Raw genomic sequence first — 20622 nt, 5'->3', positions numbered from 1 at the left:
CTGCTAAACTACACTCAAAAAAATGTACTTTCACTTTTGCCAATTTTACTTAATCCGTTCATGTTGTGATTACTTAAAAAATTAATTTAACAATGTGAACTTAATTTAGTTTAGTTCATTCAACAAAAAAGTGTGTATTGTCAGCTTTACTTAAAAATTATTTGTTCAGCCAACATAACATTGTTGCTTTAAAGTAACAGATTAATAAAATCTTTACAGACTTGAATCTCATTGGCTGAGGATTTTGCAGTGTATTATGGGTAATTGTTGTTCTGTCACCCTCTTGCAGAAGTGTAGCACCATTAGATAGGTACGTGAGTAATAACTAAAAATCATGTTTTAGTAACTTGTTCTGATTTATTTTAGAACGAAACATACAAACAAATGGTTGGAAATGCAACATTGTGTTTCAAACATATTTGTGATCTGTTTGATGAGCTGTAATTAAGAGATGGTTTATATATATGGAGTTGTGTTGAGCAGCTGCACTCTAATTTATTGATTCAGTGTTATGGACTTAATAAATCCTAATTAAATGGGGTGGTGTTTCTGAAGTGGCATTATTATAAAAAATTTGCTATCATAAATTACAATTTTCATGTACAATTAACTCAATTGTTGTTTGTTGACTCTACTAAGGTTTGTTAAGTTACGTTTACTTAAACTTCTTTTGTAAAATGAACTAAATTATTGTTTGTTGAGATTACTTAAACAATTGTGTGGAACCTGTTGACATAATATTTTTAATTAAACCCAACATTTCATTTTTTTGAGTGTATATGTATAACTATATAATATGCAATACATATAAATAACGAAAAACGTAAAAAAGATTATACATTCATACATGACACATATGGGAATTTGTCATGAAAATAATGCCACATTTAAAAAAAAAATTATGTAGATGTAAAAATATGTAGACTTAATTTTTTATGTAATTTAAAATTTTATTTCTTATGTACTTTTGACAATCTAAAAAAAGATGCACTGCCATATTAAGGAACTTCTCAACCATAAGTACAATAACATACAACTTGCCCATGCTTACATATTAACAGCTATACAGTGTTCTGAAACTTAAATTAACAACACCTCTGTAAAAAGGAAGTTGTTGGAGGATTATGCAATGCAAATTATATTAGAGCCAACAGCAAATCCACAGCCAGCCAGATTGTTACTCATTCCACATGCAAAATGATCATTGAATCATAAGAAGAAATTAACATACAGAATTCTACAAAGTAGGGATTACAAATAAAAATGGCTTAAAACGTGCACGCAGACTTACTTTTTTGGCGGCACCTGTCCGACGTTGACTTTTACGCAGATGACCTTGCGCGTTTGCACGCCCATGGTGCAGGTGGACCTGTCTGCGCTGGAGGAGGTATTGAGGGTGGATATGGTGGTGTCCTCCACGCACTGTCCCCAGGTGCCCGTCTGCCAGTGATACACGATGCAGGGATGCTCATTACAGTTCCGCACCTCCTGCAGGGCGCTGGTGTTCGGACAGCTGGAACCTCCTGCAAGAGTGAGAAGACGTGCATTAGGTCTGACACGTGTCTACACTACACTTCATGTCACACCACCACAGCTCGAGGATCTCCACACCGGAAGTGTTCAAGATGCACATCAACTCAGGAAAAGAAACATAACAAATAACAACCAGAAATTCATGCTTCTGTAATATTTTGTATGTTTTCTCAGAAGTCTCTTATTCTCATCAAGATTGCATTTATTTGATAAAAAAATTAAATTAAAAAAATTGCAATTGAGAAGTACTATTAAAGTTTCAAATAAAAGTGTTCTATTTTAATATATAGTAGTTTAAAATATAATTTATCTGCATGATCAAAGATGAATTTTCAGCACCATTACTGCATTCTTCAGTGTCAAATGATCTTCAGAAATCATGCTAATATGCTGATTTATTAAATATTTTGTTAGAACCTGAGACACATTTTTCAGGATTCTTTGATGAATAACGAATAACTGCAAACGTTAAAATACATTGAAATTAAAAATGATTTTGCATAGGCCATTTTAGTGTAACAAATGCATGTGAAAATGTCTTTTCTTCCTTGTTTTTTTCTTTCTCGCTTGCGTTCTCTGGAGCGAGACGGGTCAAGTGTTCATTTTCTCAAATCTCAACATTACGCCGTCATCTCCAGTTGCTTAAACTTGTTGTAAATTGATTAAGATGAAACACTCCACATAATTGCCGCCTCCTAATTCCTCAGGAGGGGCAGGTAGTCGATGCAGCCGGCGGAGAGCGGCGCGGTGTGTCTAAATAATTGCTGACATTTACAGGTTTGCAGATGACAGAGCAGCCCAGTGGGCCTGTGAATCAAAGCGCTCTCATTCTCAGAGGACAGCAAGAGCTTTATGAGAGGAAGTGAGCGAATATGTCTGCCTGTTTAAACGTTATAATGCACACGGTATAGTTATTGGAGCTGACTGTCAGATCCATTAAACAGGTGATTATTGTGTTTATATTGGTCATTGAGTTGAAGGGTAATAATAGGGCTTTTCACACTTTCTTTAACTTTAAGCCCTAGGTAACCCAGGCTCTTTCTTACAATTTTGTGCCCTTATAGGTGATGCCAAATCATATATGGATGATTCTTCAGTTCAAGGCACCTTTGAGACTTTGAAAAATCATACTTCTTTAAACCTGTTAAAACATTTATCACATGTCCTGAAAAAAAGATTTGATCATGGCTTTGATGTGGTCTCCAGGGTTATTATTATAAAGTAAAACTAATATGAAATAATTCTGATGAACCATAAAACTGATATAAAAAAGAACTATACAGATATAAAAATCCTAATAAAAATGACAAAACACTATGAAACTACTAATAAATAAACAGTGGATAAAAAGTCACATATGAGCTTTGAACTTTCTAACACGTGGCCATCAATAAATTTCAATTCATAAAAACAGTGATTGATTTAAAATTCTCTAAGTGGTTTTGTAATGAAATCCAAAAATGCTGCTGACAGATTTCGTGATTTTCATGGCACAAACAGTATTGAACACTGATGGCAGAGATGAGCTTATTGAGCTCCACTGTCACTTTTCATTTTCATCACAACCAAGTTTAAACATCTTTGGAAATATATGTTTGTTTTCTAAGATGGTAAAGGCCAATATATCAAATGAATAAAAAACAAATGAATCAAGTGTATATTTTTCTCATGAATGCTTTCAGAAAATCTATAAAAATAGAGATGAAGAGATAAAGAAAGTGAGGGTTGGAGATTTTCTGGCAAATGTAACCTTTTAAAAAGCGGGAAGAATTAAGCCAAACTAAAGCTACTGTAAACTAGATTTTATAGCTATAGTGCATTCTTTTTATAAAATAATTTACTGTAAAAGAAAATAATAATTCCACGGGACAGAAGAATTACGTTAATTGAAAAATGTCCCATATTCAGTATGGAAGCAATGCAGTTTAGCAACAGACAACCAATCATAAACCGCCTCGATGCTTAGCTCATAAAATATTCATGCACTTTCCATAGCTGCAGTAAGTAAAACTGTTCAGCATCAGAAGTAAACTCCTAAATCAATGTTATTTAAAGTCATAAATATGCAAATAAGCAAGCAAGTCAGGGTTTACAAAAGTACCGTGTGAAACTTCAATGACCACTACCAGGGTTAAGTACAAAGAGTGTAAAACGCTGAACAAACACTAAGGGTTAAGAATGAAAAAAGTGAAGTGTGAAAAGCCTAAATGAGTACTGTATTTATGGTCTTCCCACAGAAACACTGTGAAGCTTAACAAACGCCTCCACACAATCTTGACATTGAGCTTTTCAGATGATGTTCTGCAATCAAAGAAAACACGTTCTAGTTTTAGTGCTGGTTTTAGTGCTGTGAGTGTTTTTAATGAATAGATTTTTCATGAAATTAAACCTCATGGTCAGGTTTTAAGCCAGAAACACAAAAAGCAAAGTATGCAAACATATATGAAAATGCTGGTAAATTAATTATTGTGCTACTTTTATGCTAACAGCAAAGAAAATTAAGAATGCAAATAAATCACTATTTGGGTTTTTCGGAATAATGGTCTAAAAAACAGAGACAAATAAAATATATGTAATATATTTATGAGTGAACATACATATCCAACCAGACAATAAAGAAACAATATACTGTACATAACTAAAAACCATTTATTTTCACTGGCTATTGATGGCTTTTAATATTTTATTTGTTTCCATAATTTTTCCAGAAATAAAAATTGCAGTTTTGTTTCTTTATGTATTTATTTAGAGGTTTTCTGCAATAAAATCACATTAAGCTGACCAATATAGAAAATGTGGACGGTATGGTAGACAATAACTAAGGTGATAATTCATTAAAAAATAAAAATAAATAAAAAAGTTTTTTTTTACTAAACCTCAAGTTTTGAATGTTTTTGAGAACTTCAATAATCAGCTTTAAAAAGAAGTTTATATTTAAAATGTAATTAAAATGATTTATATATATATATATATATATATATATATATTTTTTTTTTTTATTTTTATTTTTTTTTTTTATTTATTATGATTATGATTATAGATTTTCATTATATATGATTATGATTATCGAATTATTATTATTATTATTATTATTAGATTTAAATAACAATGATTAAATACAATAATAAGAATGGCTTGTAAAAATACACAAAAAAATTACAATAAAAATAAATAAATAAATAAAATTGTCCACCTCACGTTACTGCTACAATACACACATAGTATATATATATAATTTAACACAATTATTAAATACGGTATTAAGAATGGCTTGTGAAAATACAAAAATTACAATTGAATAAACTGTCAACCTCACGTCATTGCAATGCCTGGACCATTATATATATATATATATATATATATATATATATATATATATATATATATATATATATATATATATATATATATATATATATATATATATATATATATATATATATTATAATTCTAGTAGCTTGATAAAAACATGTCAACTTCAACAAACTCAAGATCAGTTATATTGCTCCACCATAACAGTTTTTGACCTGAAAGACAAAACTGACCACAGAAGAAAACAGCTTACACTAATGTCCGCAATAGTGACTCATGCTACAACATGACAAAGCAATGCATACACCGCACTATGAACTGCATTCTGAATGCTCTCTCAACAATATGCTTATACTGTAAGTTGGCATAGCAAGAAGTGTTCACATGCTACTGTACGAGTATGTTTCTGGCTTTTTGCAATGTGCTATATCAGTTTCATAAGAGACCCAGTCGACTATACATTTCATGTTTACAGTATGAGTTTTATCATTCTGCTGACTTCTTCACAAATGGATTCTCAAGGACATGCATAATTTACAAAGTCCCGCTGCATGAACGCTGCATTTGGCATCTTACGTCAGACGTCAAGCTGATGTCTTGCAGAGAAAGCATGGTGCATAGACTCATCGTCACATAAATCTATCCTCCTCCCAAAGGGCAACGCTCAACTCATCGCTCAAAAACGCAGTTACTTTAGTGGAAAATGGTGCTTAAAGCAAATGCATCCAAGCGAAAGATCTCACTTTCTTTATTTATATTCTTTGCAGATGCAACATTAAACTTGTAAAAACAAGACTAAGAATAAAAGCCTCCGCTAGCACTTTCTAACCCCATACAAACTCAAACACAAGCTATTTATTGCACATCTAAGTCTACAAACTGCACACAAAAGATGAAAATAAAGCAATTATACCATAGAGGTCAGGAAACTTTGGAACCCTTGTAAGACCTTGAGAAAAAGCAAAAGTTATGAGCGCCTTCACATTTAACTTTAGTGAAGCAGTGGCAAGAGAGTTAATATTTCAGGATCTACTTGACTGGTTTGACATATTTGAGAAATGATAAAATAATCAACAGTGAGAAAAGACCAGACTTAGCGGCTACTTCAAACCATCCAAACAAATCTAAGAGGACTTCTACAGGAAAACTACTCTACAGGCCATGAAAACATCAGATGTTTTGATGTGTTACCCTCCATAACTGTAATCCATGCCACTACCATTGACGTCACTGTGGAGAAAGCACAGCAATAATTCAATATAGACTTCTCTGAGGAGTATATGCTACACAATTCACAAATGAGGGGAAAATGTGCAGCCTTTTTAACTTTATCATATTTAATACACACATTTCTAAAACCTCTAAATAATAAACATGATCAAACCTTTAGTGAAAAACCTGTTGCACACAATGTTGTCGGATTGATAGTTCATACTTTCTTAACAAGCAAAGTATCCTTTTAGAATAATTGTAAAAATGTCATTGAAAAAAACCCTCATCGTTACAAAGTAAACGCAAGAATAACTTTTATTCTGTAATTAATATTTCAAGATGAAAACTTACAAGGCTTACTTGATTATCCATATATCATTTTGTAGCAAAACTGTGCTAAAATGTGAGTATCAAATATAACGCATCAAGGTTTAAATAAAAACATTTATTTGTCATCTCTCAATAATCACTGTATTGGACGCATTATATGTTTTGCCACTCACAATAAAAAATACAAAGCTTTGCTCATAAAACTAAGCATTTCAATACCATCTTACTAAAACATTATTGGGAGACATAGGGTGAAAGCTAATATTTATATGCATTATGTGTCAGTAGTCTGCTATACTGTTATAAATCTTATTGATTTACACTGCAAGCTATCAGAATTTCATATTACCTTTGGGCAAATAAATATCAGCAACAGCAACAGTTTGCATATTGTTGCTTAGTTTGGGCTTCTGAATAAAACTGAGCTGTTTTATTTTCTCTTCCTTGAATCTGAATTCAACATTTTCTTATATCATACTCTATGGGCGATAAAATATCAAATATAATACTCAAAAACATAAAACCAAACTTATATATAAATATATAATATATAATATATAGGTTCCATAAGCTAACAAACCAACCCACTAACGAAAGAAGATTTCTTTTGACAGTTATTTTATGCATGGTCACATATATGGTTAAACGTAAACTAAAAAACTTTTAATTCCTGATGGATAATATTCACATTTGATGAATCTGAATGACATCTGATTACAGAAGTGAAGTTGTTTGTGAATTGTGTTTCACTTTGACTGGAGCGCTCTGTAGCCCCACTCATGTAAACTGAGACTTGAGCCTCGCCGGAACAGATAAAGTGGATTTAAGAGTCTCGGAACACTGACTGTCGATGATGTCACAGCTCAGGAGTCATCCATCAGAATCTCAGACAGTTTTAGGTTGAAACATTCCACCCTTCAAACTTTCCTTGATGGTTTCTTGTCAGCTTATTTAGGCTAATCTTATGCACTGCAGACCACAGAAAAATGCAGGGTTTTTGCATGTCGGCCCCAAAATGTAATTAGAAATGCATGAAGGTCATTGTGTTAGATACAAAATATGGCATGTGCAAATAAATGATACTAGAGCTTTACTCATGACTAATAAATATGGTAACACATAAGATTAGGGAACACTGCTTATGAGTTATGTTTAGGTGTTGGGTAGGGTTAAGGGATCTAGAATAAGGTCATACATTAATGTGTGCTTTATAAGGACAAATCAATAGCCAAAATGCTAATTTGCAAGATAATAAGTAACTAATTAATAGTGTTCCCTATTCTAAAGTTCTACCATATATATTACAATTTTATTTTATTTTTACCTAAAATGTGTCTTTTAAATCATTGTTTAGCAAGGTGTTTAGATTTTGTTTGAATCTTCTGTACCTTCTCCTGCATTGTAAGCCAGTATGGCTCGGGTTCTCATCTGCTTGCCTTCTGCGGTTTTACTGGAGCAGGTCTGGGAGCAGGTGGACCATTCGGTCCAGAGGCTGAGAGCGCAGTCTTTAGGGCAGGGAACCACACAGGGCACAGAAGAAGAGTAGTCCTCATCCACACACATCTCCTTCTCCACCTCGGTACCTGAAGCACAAAACATTTGTGGGTTTACAACGTGCTTCTAGTTTATTAAGCACCATTTGCATGATCATTTTTATTGTACACTAGGCAAAACCTATATGTTGATGCATTTAAAGTATAAGCTGATTAAAATGTATGTATGCTTGTAAAACAGTATTTAAAAAATAAATACAAGGTCAAAGGGGGTCTTGACCTAACCCTGACCCACTTACAATTTCATATTTTACGTAATACTATCATCTGTTGTAGTTTCATTTGATTTCATATGTAGGTTACATACAGGCTGATGCAACCTGTCAAGCACAAGTCTGGGTCATAATTCACCGAAAATATCAAAAGAAGCAAGAAGGCAAAACAATCAAGCCTTTTGTAAAGACTTTTTAGATTTTTTGCATGCATTAATTGCATCACAATTAGGTACATTTTTCTCATAATTCTTGCAATTCTACTATATTGCAATAAAGTAAAAACCTTTATTTTAAGTGTTTCCTGTGTATTATTATCTACTACATTTTCCTTGTTACATGTTTACATATATTATAATAACAATAGATTATGCATAATTACATGCAACTAACCCTAAACCAAACTTTCATTCTAACCCTACAGTAAGTACAGAAGATTATTAATATTACTCAGCACTTATATGTATAATTACACAGTAACACAGACACCTTAATCACTTTAATGCAAAAAACACATATTTCTTATTTGTTCATACACCAAGGTAGTATCTGTTGAATTGCCTTTGATTTTTGATTATTAAAATTATTAAATATAATAAAAAAAAAAATGCATTTCAAACCACTCTGTTGCCCTAATCTGAAATGGTGCCATCCTAAAAACAGTAGAAAGCAATCAAACAGATGGCTCTGAAGGACAGGCAAAAACAAAACATGTGCAATTGTTGTCAGCGTGTCCGTGTTTGGCAGCGTTCATCACCACGCACAGCCTCTCTCAAGGGTTTTCATCACATCTTTTACTTTGAGCCAAATCTGATGAGTATCAGCTTGGGTTTTGGCTGTAGCTCAGTGACACGCTGTAAAGAAAAAAAACACACACACACTCTCTGCTTGAACACTGAGCCACAAACACCCAATAAATATTTCCATCAAAAGCAGGGACATTCCAAGTTTTCCTTGTAGCAGACAGCGATACAGTATTTACATCGATCTGTGTCAGAACCGTGGCCATTTGTGAAGCAATATTGTACGCGTCACTTGCCGAGACAGTCAGAGTGAAGCAGATGCCAAGTCTGGCTGTAAAAAACAACTAGCAGATCAATTTTAATCAGTGTGTGATGAAATCAATCTGCCAAAGCGTACGGCTACAGAGAGGCAGGTCATGGCAAGACGGGGGGCATTCGATTGCTCACGCGGCAGATGCTAGAGAACATTATTGCACGTTATTATTATTTCATAGACGTCATATCACACGGCCACACAGCAGACTGTGAGTAACAGTGATCACGTGACAGAGGGATTTCTCGAAAACAGCAGATGTTTCCTTGGAGAGGCTGTGATGGTTTATCTTTTTCAGACTTAATGTGGCAAAAGTTTCATCTGCAGTTTCTGGAAGCTTCCACTGTTATTAGCTTCAAACATTCATTACGATATTTTTAGATGAGTCTGACATAAAAACAAGCTCTTTTTACCAGCTTGCTTTGACACTAAGGGTTTGCAAGCTACCAGGTTGCTAAAACTGAATTTAGAGCAGGGGTGCCCAAAGTCGGTCCTGGAGGGCCAATGTCCTCCAGAGTTTAGCTCCATCCTGCCTCAACACGCCTGCCTGGAGGTTTGTAGTCTGATTGAAGAGCTTGATTAGCAGGTTCAGGTGTGTGTAATTGGGGATGGATCTAAACTCCAGCACCCCTGCTTTAGAGTAAGAATGAATGAATTATCCAAATTTTCCTAGATTAGAAACATTGACTATTTGAAAGACACTGAATATATTGAGTTATGTCTATTGCTTTGGCAATCAGCTATTGCAAATAAACCTGCTTTATTTGCAATACTGGTTAACTGGTTACATAAGTCAGACATTTCATGGCCAGAGAAAACTGAGATTTTATGCACTTTTAAATATGAAAACTGACCATCAAACATTATTTTTTGTTGCCCCACATTTCTGAGTTTTTCCAGATCAATTGCATAAAAATAATACAAGAAGCTGTCAACTTGGATTATTTAGCAGGACTAACAAGGTGTTTTAGACTTGAGAAACAGGGGTGTCAAGTTGTCAGAAGTGTCAGAACACTGTGACCCTGTGTCTGTCAAAACATTGCTCTGTTTGCTTTAGCATCCTGACACAGCAACTCTTACTCATCTGTTTACTCAGCCAGAGGCAAACGGTGGGAAACCAGTCTGAAAACAGTCATTATTCTATGTGGAGTCTATTCTGTGGTGCAGAAATTGCATACTGATGATTTGATTGATTTTTATAAAAATTATGATTTATGTTTTACTAACCTTACAAAGAAGCATTTTTAAATTTCATTCAGAAATTATATAAAAATAGAAAACATTTATCTTTTTTGAGTTGGACATTACCTACAGTTGTCATTCCATTTGATTCAGTGAGCTCTGAATCGATTCATCGACCAATTCAGACTCCTACATGTGATTCAAACTGATTTGATTCAACTGATCCATTAAAAACAACTAAACCAATCAAATCTGACAGCACATTATGAATTTCATGACATAAAATAATACAATATCAAAAAAGTACTAGATCTTTCTCTCAAAACAAAAGCGGCCTCATTAAGAGTTTTTTTCATTTATTTATTTTTTTGCATTAATTACATCAAGTTGTTTTAAAGTGTCAGTTTGCCAATATACATAGACTCCAGTTTAAAAGTTTGAGGTCAGTAAGTTTTTTTTTTCTTTGAAAGAAATAATTTTTTCATTCAGCAAGGACACATTCAATAGATAAAAAGTGAAACCAGAGGCATTTATCATGTTAAAAAAAAGATTTATATTTCAAATAAATGCTGTTCATTTTAACTTTATATTCATCATTCATCCACAAAGATATTATGCAGCCAGTTCAAATCAGCATATTACATTTATTTCTGAAGGATTTCTGAAGTAATGTTGAAAACTCAGCTTTGATCACTTTATTAATCACTTTTGATTGATAAATTAAATATTACAATACGCTCCTTTAGTAAAAGTTACTTTAAACTGCAATAATATTTCACAATATCACTGTTGATATTTTTTAAATAAATCAAATAAATGCAGACTTGGTGCACAGAGATTTCTTTTTAAAAATATTTAACGAATCTTGGCAATTTTTTTTTATTTTTTATTGGCAGTGTATTTTCCTAAATAGCGCTGAAGAAAGGCATCTCATCAACATGCTGCTGCTGAAGAGGCTGATTTACGAGCAAGTGCAATCTTTAGCTGGTCAAATATACAAGTGTCTCTCCAGGCACGGCTGAGATTGTCTTTATTGAGTAGCTGAGCTGTAGGAGGACACGATCACCATTAGCAGCATGTTTACACTCCTCTGCTCTCTGCAGCATTAACCCTGTGAAGAGCTCCAGCTGAGAGGGAAAATGTTCCGGACACACCAGCTGAGACACAAGATACGGCTGCCCTCCGCCAGGATAGTGTTTGAATTCCCAGAGGCTAATTACCGGATTCAAAATCAATCCTGCTTTTTAAAGACATCCGCCACAGAAGCTGTCAGGACACAAGTGAGGATCTACTGGCCTGCATTTGCACTATAATCATTTGGCAAGCTTTACACAAGAGATTATTTTAGCATTTTTTGGAAAAAGACCACATGCTCCAGTTGTAGTTTTCTTAAGCCCTATTTGGATTGGACTAGTTTCCCCTGAAGAGGTTTCACAGACATACGTGACTGTAATCCAGTTTAAACATGATTCATGATGCATCAATATAAAGATCCCAGTCCCATCTGAATCAACAAATGATAGACGTCATATTTTAACAACTGTAACTCAAACGTTGTTTAGGAAAGTAATCTCATCCGAATAGTGCTTTAGTGCACAGTAAAAAAGAAAAAAAAAGAAAAAAGGCAGTCAAATTTACTTAAACAAATAGCAGCGGCATGAAAAATACAGCGAGCAACATTTTACGTTTTACAGACTGAAATTTACAGTAAAACAATAAATAAACAAAAAAACAAATAGGACTATAATAAATGAATAGGATTATATTAAGTAAACATTTGTTTAAATAAAATAAAAATTTTATTAAAATAAAAAATAACAAAATAAAATAAATAAAATTGATTGTGCTAACGTACTGATGCACATAACTGAAAAAATAAGAAGAAACAATTATTCAAATGAAAAACCATAAAATTTGAAAATGTTTAAATTTTTTACATGAAAAAAATGTAATTTACAATTACGTTTTTTTTTTCAATGTTATCTGTTAAATGTAAAATACTATTAAATGCACTATTTTTTATTTTATTTTTTTTTATCTTGAAATGACATTCATGGTCCCATTAGATCTATAACAGTTTTTACAGTAAGGTAGCCAGCTGGTTTGTACTGTAGCATTTCACAGTTTTTTCTTACTGTTAAAACTACAAATATAATAGTATTTCCAGTGTAAACCGGACTGAGATGTGTTTAATACCTTGGCTGTTGATGCAGCGGACCTGTGGAGTCTGTGTTCCCTCTCCACAGTCCATGTCTTCCTCTGGGATACACTCCTCTAGTTTGACCAGCTGCCAGCTAAAACAGCTGGGATCATCACACGGGATGGCCTCCACCAGATGAGGACAGTTTCCCTCGCCACCCGTGGGGTAATTAGTGATTGTGCGTCGTCTGAACTTGAAACCTGCAAATAAACATGACACAAAAGGGCTATTAGTTGTCTCTATAACAACCTCTGTGAGTCCCAGTTAAAAATGCCACTGGATTAGAACAAAATATCAGTGACATCACTTTTGTCATTTTTAAATGACATTTTGCCCAATTACTTTTAACCAACTTGTCCTGGGGTGATTTTTGGTGGATGTGTGACCTTTCATGGAATTTATTATTTTATATTATTTGAATGGATCTCACACAACCCTCAATAACAGGTCCAATTCACATTTCAATCCAAAAGGAAAGCAAAGAAATGGTTTTCATATATATATTCATATATATATATATATTAGGGGTGTAACGGTACGCAAAAATCACGGTTCGGTACGTACCTCGGTTTTAAAATCACGGTTCGGTTCATTTTCGGGAAAGTAAGGGAAAGAAATGCAAACATTAAACTGCAGGTTGTTTATTACTATAAACTTCTTTTAACAATTTGTTTACACCTTTTTTTTAAAACTTTTTTTCAATAAAATATGTATAAAATTAAAAAAGAATAAGAAATAAAATACTGCTGCAAAGTTCTCCACTAAATAAAATACTCTCAGTCTCAAACCAATATCATATAATAAAATATAATGAAAAATATAAATAAATTACTATGATTAAAGTGCAGCATTGCCAATACCAGATTGTAGGTCTTCTCATATTTAAAATATATATAACTTTTCCAAAGTGTAAAGTGCAGTATGAACAGTTTCAGTTTTTAGACCTGCTCAGATTTCGTTATTGCGTTGGACCGATCGGAATTAAGAGCAAAGGTCTGTTTAAATGCTGACAGGAGATGTGTTTGAATAACAATCGTTTTTTTCCTAGTTGTAGTGATGTTCACACTCGCGTGATGCCTTTTGAAAACCTTAGGCCGGTGACACACTGGCATATTGCACCTGTCAAACATAGTTTATTTTGCCGTCAATACTGTTGACGGTGTCCTTTATCAGTAGGCTTTATATTTATGCTCAACATGAAGTATAGATACTGTTGTCGTGAAGACAAGATCCTGGTCTGTGGACGGACTATCTCTATGTTACCTACAGTAGCAGCAGCGCGCCAGTGCCGCGTCAGACACGATTCTGGTGTGTAAAGACACAGAAAACGCGAAGCAGCTGTCACGCAACTGACACACAGTAGAAACGCAACGCTCCTGACACACAGCCAGTGTGTCACCAGCCTAAGAGGCTGCAGGGCTGGATTTGTGCTGAACACGGAGACTTCCGCCACTTAATATGTTCGTTTGGAAACATGAAAATGTACCGCACACAAAATATTGCATTCGGTACACACATGCACCGTACCGAAAGCCCTGTACCGAAACGGTCCGGTACAAATACACGTACCGTTTCACCCCTAATATATATATATATATATGTGTGTACAAATATCTTAAAGGTTATAATATATAATACATAATATAATCAATGTAGAGTAGAGAAATATTAAGTCATCTTTAAAATACGATTTCAGTTGATATGCCATTATGCAGCATCTTGGAGAAATTATTTACGATGGTGGTTAAATCAAAAGGAAATATTCTACTCTGGCTGTAAAACAGCTCTATGCCTCAGTAAAATATTGTGTCTCAGTATTTGACACTTCCTTCTCAGTGAATATATTATTGGTTTATATTATTTTTACCTTTCTTCACCACCCGTTCATCGCAATTCTCAAAGGTGCAGGGCCCCCAGGCACCCCACGGGGACACTTCACACTCCACAGGGCACGGGATGTGACACAGCTGCGTGGTACTCGGAGTCGTTCCCTTGCAGAGCCGAATGTCTATGGGTCGTGATGCTACAATGCAAACACACGCATTAAAAGACTGCAGCAAGACTCCCACATGAGCACCACACATGATGGACAATTAGCTTTATGTAACTGCAGGAAACAACAAATGGCAACATTAAACACGCTCTGAAGAATCCTGATGCCCTTTTGCATCACCGCAAAGGAAAAAACAGAATCTCCTGAGATTTCAGCATAATTTGAATGCACATCCTCACCCCGATGTTGGTTTATTAAATATTTGGACTAATAAGTTCCCAGTTATAAAGAATCTAAAATACAACATATAATTAAAGCTGCAAGCAGCGATGAACGGGCCCTCGCACCCGGGCTCACCGCCATCGTGTGGCTTTAGTAAAAAGGTGAACGTTGAGAAATATGCATTTAATGTCCTAAATATAAGTGGAATATATCAAAGTATATCCCATATATGTGCCAATCTTACCGTTGCCAGCAGGTGGTGCTATCATTATAATGGAATATTGGCCTTCAGATGTGTTCAGGCAAGGACTCTTATCAAACAAGTGAAGTTTGGGGAAGATTGAACATTTTATGCTTGAGTTACAATAACTTCTCTTGCTGTGGCAAGACATCAAATTTTGTCATGGCGCCATGGAAACGCCCTTTAACAAAAACTCAAGATCTTCAAAAGTTAACATTGCACAGGCCTTTAGATTAGACTGACCACAAAATATATGTTAATCTCAAAAAAATTATAGGAGTAGTTTGTCGCAGTGTAAAATATGTAACTTCCTGTTGCCAATAGGTGGCGCTATGACTATAACTGAATATTGGCATGTAGATCTGTTCAGGTCAAGAGTCTTATCCAACATGTGAAGTTTGGGGCAGATTGGACACTGTATGTCTGAGTTACAGCAACTTCCTTTTTCATGGCGAAACATCGAAATTTGTCAGGCCGCCATGGACCCGCCCTTTAACGAAACCTCAAGTCCTTCGCAATTTATTATCGCAAAGGGCTTTAGATTACACTGACCAAGTTTGGTGTTGATCTGAATAAATCTCTAGGAGGAGTTCGTTAAAGTATAACCCCTGAAAATGGCAAAAACAACACCAATTTTGAAGGGAAAATTCAAAATAACCGACTTCCTGTTGGGATCCGGATTTCGTACCAAGAGACTTTTTTGTAGGTATTGGTGTGTTACATGTGTGTACCAATTTTTGTACATGTACGTGAAACATAGCTCGAGGCGCACTCCGTTGAAAGTGTATAGGTGGCGCTATAGAGCCATTCTGCCACACCCGGTGGAATATTGGCCTGCAGATCTGTTCAGGTCAGGACTCTTATCACACATGTGAAGTTTGGGGAAGATCGGACATTTTATGCCTGAGTTATAACATCTTTTATTCCCATGGCGAGACATAGAACTTCGTCGCGGCGCCATGAACAAGCCTTTTAACGAAAACTCAAGATCTTCACAACTGAACATCGCACAGGCCTTTAGATTAGACTGACCACAAAAAAGACACTGATGTCATAAAATTTCTAGGAGTAGTTCGTCGCAGCGTAAAATATGTCACTTCCTGTTGCCAATAGGTGGCGCTATGACTATAACTGAATATGGGCATGTCAATCTGTTCAGGTTCGGAATCTCATCAAACATGTGAAGTTTGGGGCAGATTGGACATTGTATGTGTGAGTTATAGCAACTTCATTTTTCATGGCGAATCATCGAAATTCGCCAGGCCGCCACGGACACGCCCTTCAACGAAAACTCAAGATCTTCGCAATTTAACATCGCAAAGGCCTTTAGATTAGGCATACCAAATTTGGTGTTGATTTGAAGAAATCTCTAGGAGGAGTTCGTTAAAATACAACACATGGAAATGACCAAAATTACACAAAATATGCTCATAATATTAAAAATAACCGACTTCCTGTTGGGTTTAGAATTTCGCTCCAAGAGTCTTTTTTGTAGGTATTGGTGTGTTACATATGTGTGCCAATTTTCGTGCATGTACGTGAAACATAGCTGGAAGGCTGTTGATTTTCTTGGTATAGGTGGCGCTGTCGAGCCATTTTGCCACACCCTCTTCTGAATCCTATATCAGACGAAAATTTTCACTAGGTTTGACCCGTGTGCAAAGTTTCATGACTTTTTGAGCATGTTAAAGCCCTCAAAAATGCGATTCATTCGGGAGAAGAAGAAGAAGAAGAATAAATATAGCTGCAAGCAGCGATGTCGGGCTCAAGCCACCAATGCCATCGCCACCCCGGTGGCATCAGGTAAACTGTGCCCAGCGGGCACATGCATTCACAATATCCCTCTGGCAGTGAGGTTTTAAAGGATATGGCAGTTAAAGGGTTAATCCGAATCATCGACTTTAAAATCACATTCACAGAACAATATATATGTATAACTTTAGTAACACTTTACAATAAGATTCCATTCATAAACATTATGTTAACATGAACAATATTTATATAGCATTCATTCACGTCAGTTAATATTCCAAACTTAAACATTAAAACATTGTTTTATTGTGATTTTTTTCCAAGCACATTTTACCAATTCCTAACCATATCTTCTTAATAACTACCATTATTTTTTATTTAATCATTTATGAGTGCTATACAATAGTCCAGGAAAGCTGGAAGAGAAAAACAGGTCAAGAAGAACTGACAAAAAGAATTGCAAAATAATTAGGAAATAATGTGAAGATTAATTTTTAGTCAATTCTGCAAGACAGACTTTCAGGAAAGGAGGTAGAATAAAAATGAGCTCTTAAATCTTAATCCTGGATTCTGGAAGATATATTCCTCAAACCATTGGACAAGAGTAGGTGGTGCTGGTCCTTCACGAGTCACTCTAATCTGTTCATAAAGCCTATATATAAAGTCTTTATATATAGTATTTCACAATACTTCATGGTATTCTAATTAAATCATTTTTTGGAATTTTAGATCTCTCAGAGCCGGACACCGAGTAATTCTGGAGACTCCAGGAAAGTGGCAGTTCTGTAAAATGTTGGCGCTGGAGACTAAATGCTCCCTGATAGTTTCACACCTAATTCACTTAACACACACACACACACACACACACACATTACCCACAGTGACAGTGGGACTGAGTGACATCAGATGTATGATAGTTTTTTAATTTTCTATCATCCATATAGTGTTGTATAGTCATGAAACTATTGTCATGAGACCAGTCATTCTGAGGAAATATGCCTCAGAATGACTTGTCTTTTATGTGTACATTTTTTTTTAAGTGTTTAGAAGCTGCACTTTAAAAAAATAAAAATACATTTACTGGTTCCTTTTTTACTATTATTTAAAAAAATCACCACGACAAAACCCTTCAAGCAATCCAAAATGCATTCACACCTGTTCTGTAAGATTAATTCTTTAAACAGTGGTAAAAGAGGATGTGGGGCTGAACCTTCAAGAGTCACTCAAAACGTATCTGTCCATAAAGCCTATAAAGAATTATTCTTAATATACAGTTCACAATACTTCAGCTTGTTATTCTAATTAAGTGAGGGTCATTTTATCAGTAAAATACATAAAATACATATTATTTTATTTGAAAGATTTCTATAAATTATTTAAATCATACTCGTTTCTCCAATAATTATTTAAAAGTAATCCTATAGCTCCCTCTGGTGGCCATTATTGGTACTAAGAATTGCAAGCTTGATTTATAAGTTATGATAGTTTAAATTTTATGCTGGCTCTTGAAAATGATAAAGCTATGAAACTTACTGTGCTTCCTTCAAATGAGGACTTCTACTTATATAAAAAATTATGAAGAGTTAGAATGAAAAATTGTAAAGATATAGTAAAATAACTATTGTTTTTTTTTTATGTTACTTTAATAAATCTCTGTGGCAACACCATTTAAGCTATCCTAAACCCATTCACAATTTAACATCTCAGTATTTTGGCATAATGTTGAAAAAGGAGTATGGGGTAGTATGAGGAGGAGTATGAATTAATTTACAGGCTGATTTTATCATAAATCCACAATAAAATTTCTGAGTTCTGTATCAATCTGTGTTGTTGTTTGTTTATTTTTATCTTTTATTTTTCATAGGAAGATAACTTACTCTCCTTTTTAATAAATGTGCTTATAAACCAAGGACAAGCTATTTATAGCTGTATTTATAAACTGCTTACTACTGACTATTGATATTGGGACAAGGCTTTATAAAGCATGAACTGACTATTTACTAATGAGTGCAGTTATTATAAAGTGTTATCAATGCATTTGCTAATGTTAACAAATTAGACATTATTTTACAGTGTTATCAAATCCTTAAATGACTCATAAGCATTTGTGAAAGTTCTGCTTGCATTACAGCTTAGTATTGATCTGTGAGCTGAACAGATTTACTGTTACATCCATGAGATTATGTAAGTTAAAATAAATATAATGTCACAGGATGTCATAGGTCAGTATCAAATGAGTTTGAAATTATTATTTGCAGCACAAATAAGGTTTTTTTAGGATTTTTAAAAATCCCTAAAACTGTCAGAAAAAGGTTAAGGCCTAAGCTATTTCTATGTGAGTGGCTAAATTTATTTTTGTTTTTATAATTGTAATACACAAACTATGAAATTATACAAAATGTATAAAAAGGTAAATAAATAAATACGCACACATTAAAAAAGCAGCAGCAGTTTCCTTTTTTATATAGATTAAAATTGAAGACAGAAGCAAGTGGTAAATGTGGTCACTTTAATATTCAAATCCAGTAGATCCAGTTTATGTTCACGTGGCTGTTTTTGTTTATAGTCGCCAAGCTATTATGTATTTTGAAATAATCTTGTCCGTGATGTGTTCGTTCTTACGACGAAAGGCAGAATCCTGCAGCTGGAGAGATATGTTATTCTGCCAGTCGCGCTTTCAAATAGTCTTGCACACTTAAACTGGTCACAAACACCTGCATTTACCTCTTGTTGTGTTACAGTGGGTTTATTGTGTGCATTTGTGGTAATATTTTATTTAAAAAAGCTCTTAAACAAGAATAAATTCGTTTGTTTTGAGCTCGACACTGTACGCGCTGATCGGAGGCGGTGATTTCAGATAGGCAGCCACAAATATTTCATTTTCACACAAACAGTTCAAAAACATCTTAATTTAGCTCTTGGTGTGTTCTAATTGGTTGATAGTGTGATATCGCTGTAATAATTTATTTTTAAAAGCTTTAAAACAGGAATAAATTCGTTTTCTCTGAGCTCTTTACTCCAGACGCTTGTGATCACAGCGGTGATTCATCTCTCCTATTTCTCACATATCTCTGGCCAGAAATAATTTATCCATGAGCCCTGAACCGGTAATAATCAGATATGTTGGTTTAGCTTGTCAGTGTGAATTAAATCTAAGTATTTATTTGTATTTTTAACGGATTTAAAAGTGAAAGTAAAAGTTCGGGAATTGAACCTGTAGGGGCGCTATTTCTCTCAGACAATGGAAGTCTGAAGCACATATACTCAAACAGAGGGACAGAGTGAGATGAGATGTCTGACAGTTTTTTAATTTTCTGTTATCCATACAGTGTTGTAAAGTCGTGAAACTATGCATATTTCCTCAGAATGACTTTTTCATCTGTATGAAAAAATTATTTGACGTCTTTGGAAGCTGCAACTTAAAAATACAATAATGATTCCCTTTGTAAGGTCATTTAAAAAAATCACCACGGCAAAACCATTCAAGCTATCCAAAATCCATTCACAATTTAAGTTCCTATCAGAAATACTGATGTGTGTTCAGAGTTTTGTGAAATTCTAAGTATGTTATTTGCCTCAAAATCACCTGAGAAGTATTCCAGTTTGACATGTTGCCACGCCAACAATTTTTTAGATATCAATATCCCCCTTGCAGATTTATATCGGCTGTGTTTTAACATTATTCTGATGAAGTTTGAAGCAAATCAAGTAATAATAAGATGTTGAATTCAAATCATTTTGAAAATGACACACTTCCTTCTGCCAGTTGGTGGCGCTATAACTTTGACTCCTAATAGTCACATATATGCGATCGACATCATACA

The 20622-nt window shown here is 34.4% G+C and overlaps 1 protein-coding gene across 1 annotated transcript in view; it reads right to left on the bottom strand.

Moving 5' to 3' along the window:
- LOC127974368 (thrombospondin type-1 domain-containing protein 7A-like) overlaps window positions 1–20622 on the bottom strand; it is a 225442-nt gene that overhangs the window by 40176 nt on the left and 164644 nt on the right. Inside the window, exons 6-9 of the mRNA XM_052577577.1 lie at window positions 14458–14613; window positions 12587–12790; window positions 7776–7970; window positions 1292–1523 (exon numbers count right to left, since the gene is read on the bottom strand). Coding sequence (XP_052433537.1) covers window positions 1292–1523; window positions 7776–7970; window positions 12587–12790; window positions 14458–14613 — 787 coding nt within the window. The remainder of the gene's footprint in view (window positions 1–1291; window positions 1524–7775; window positions 7971–12586; window positions 12791–14457; window positions 14614–20622) is intronic.

Source organism: Carassius gibelio, chromosome B16 (assembly GCF_023724105.1).
Source record: "Carassius gibelio isolate Cgi1373 ecotype wild population from Czech Republic chromosome B16, carGib1.2-hapl.c, whole genome shotgun sequence".
Classification (NCBI taxonomy): Eukaryota; Metazoa; Chordata; class Actinopteri; order Cypriniformes; family Cyprinidae; genus Carassius; species Carassius gibelio.
This window is presented reverse-complemented; position numbering and strand designations above follow the sequence as displayed.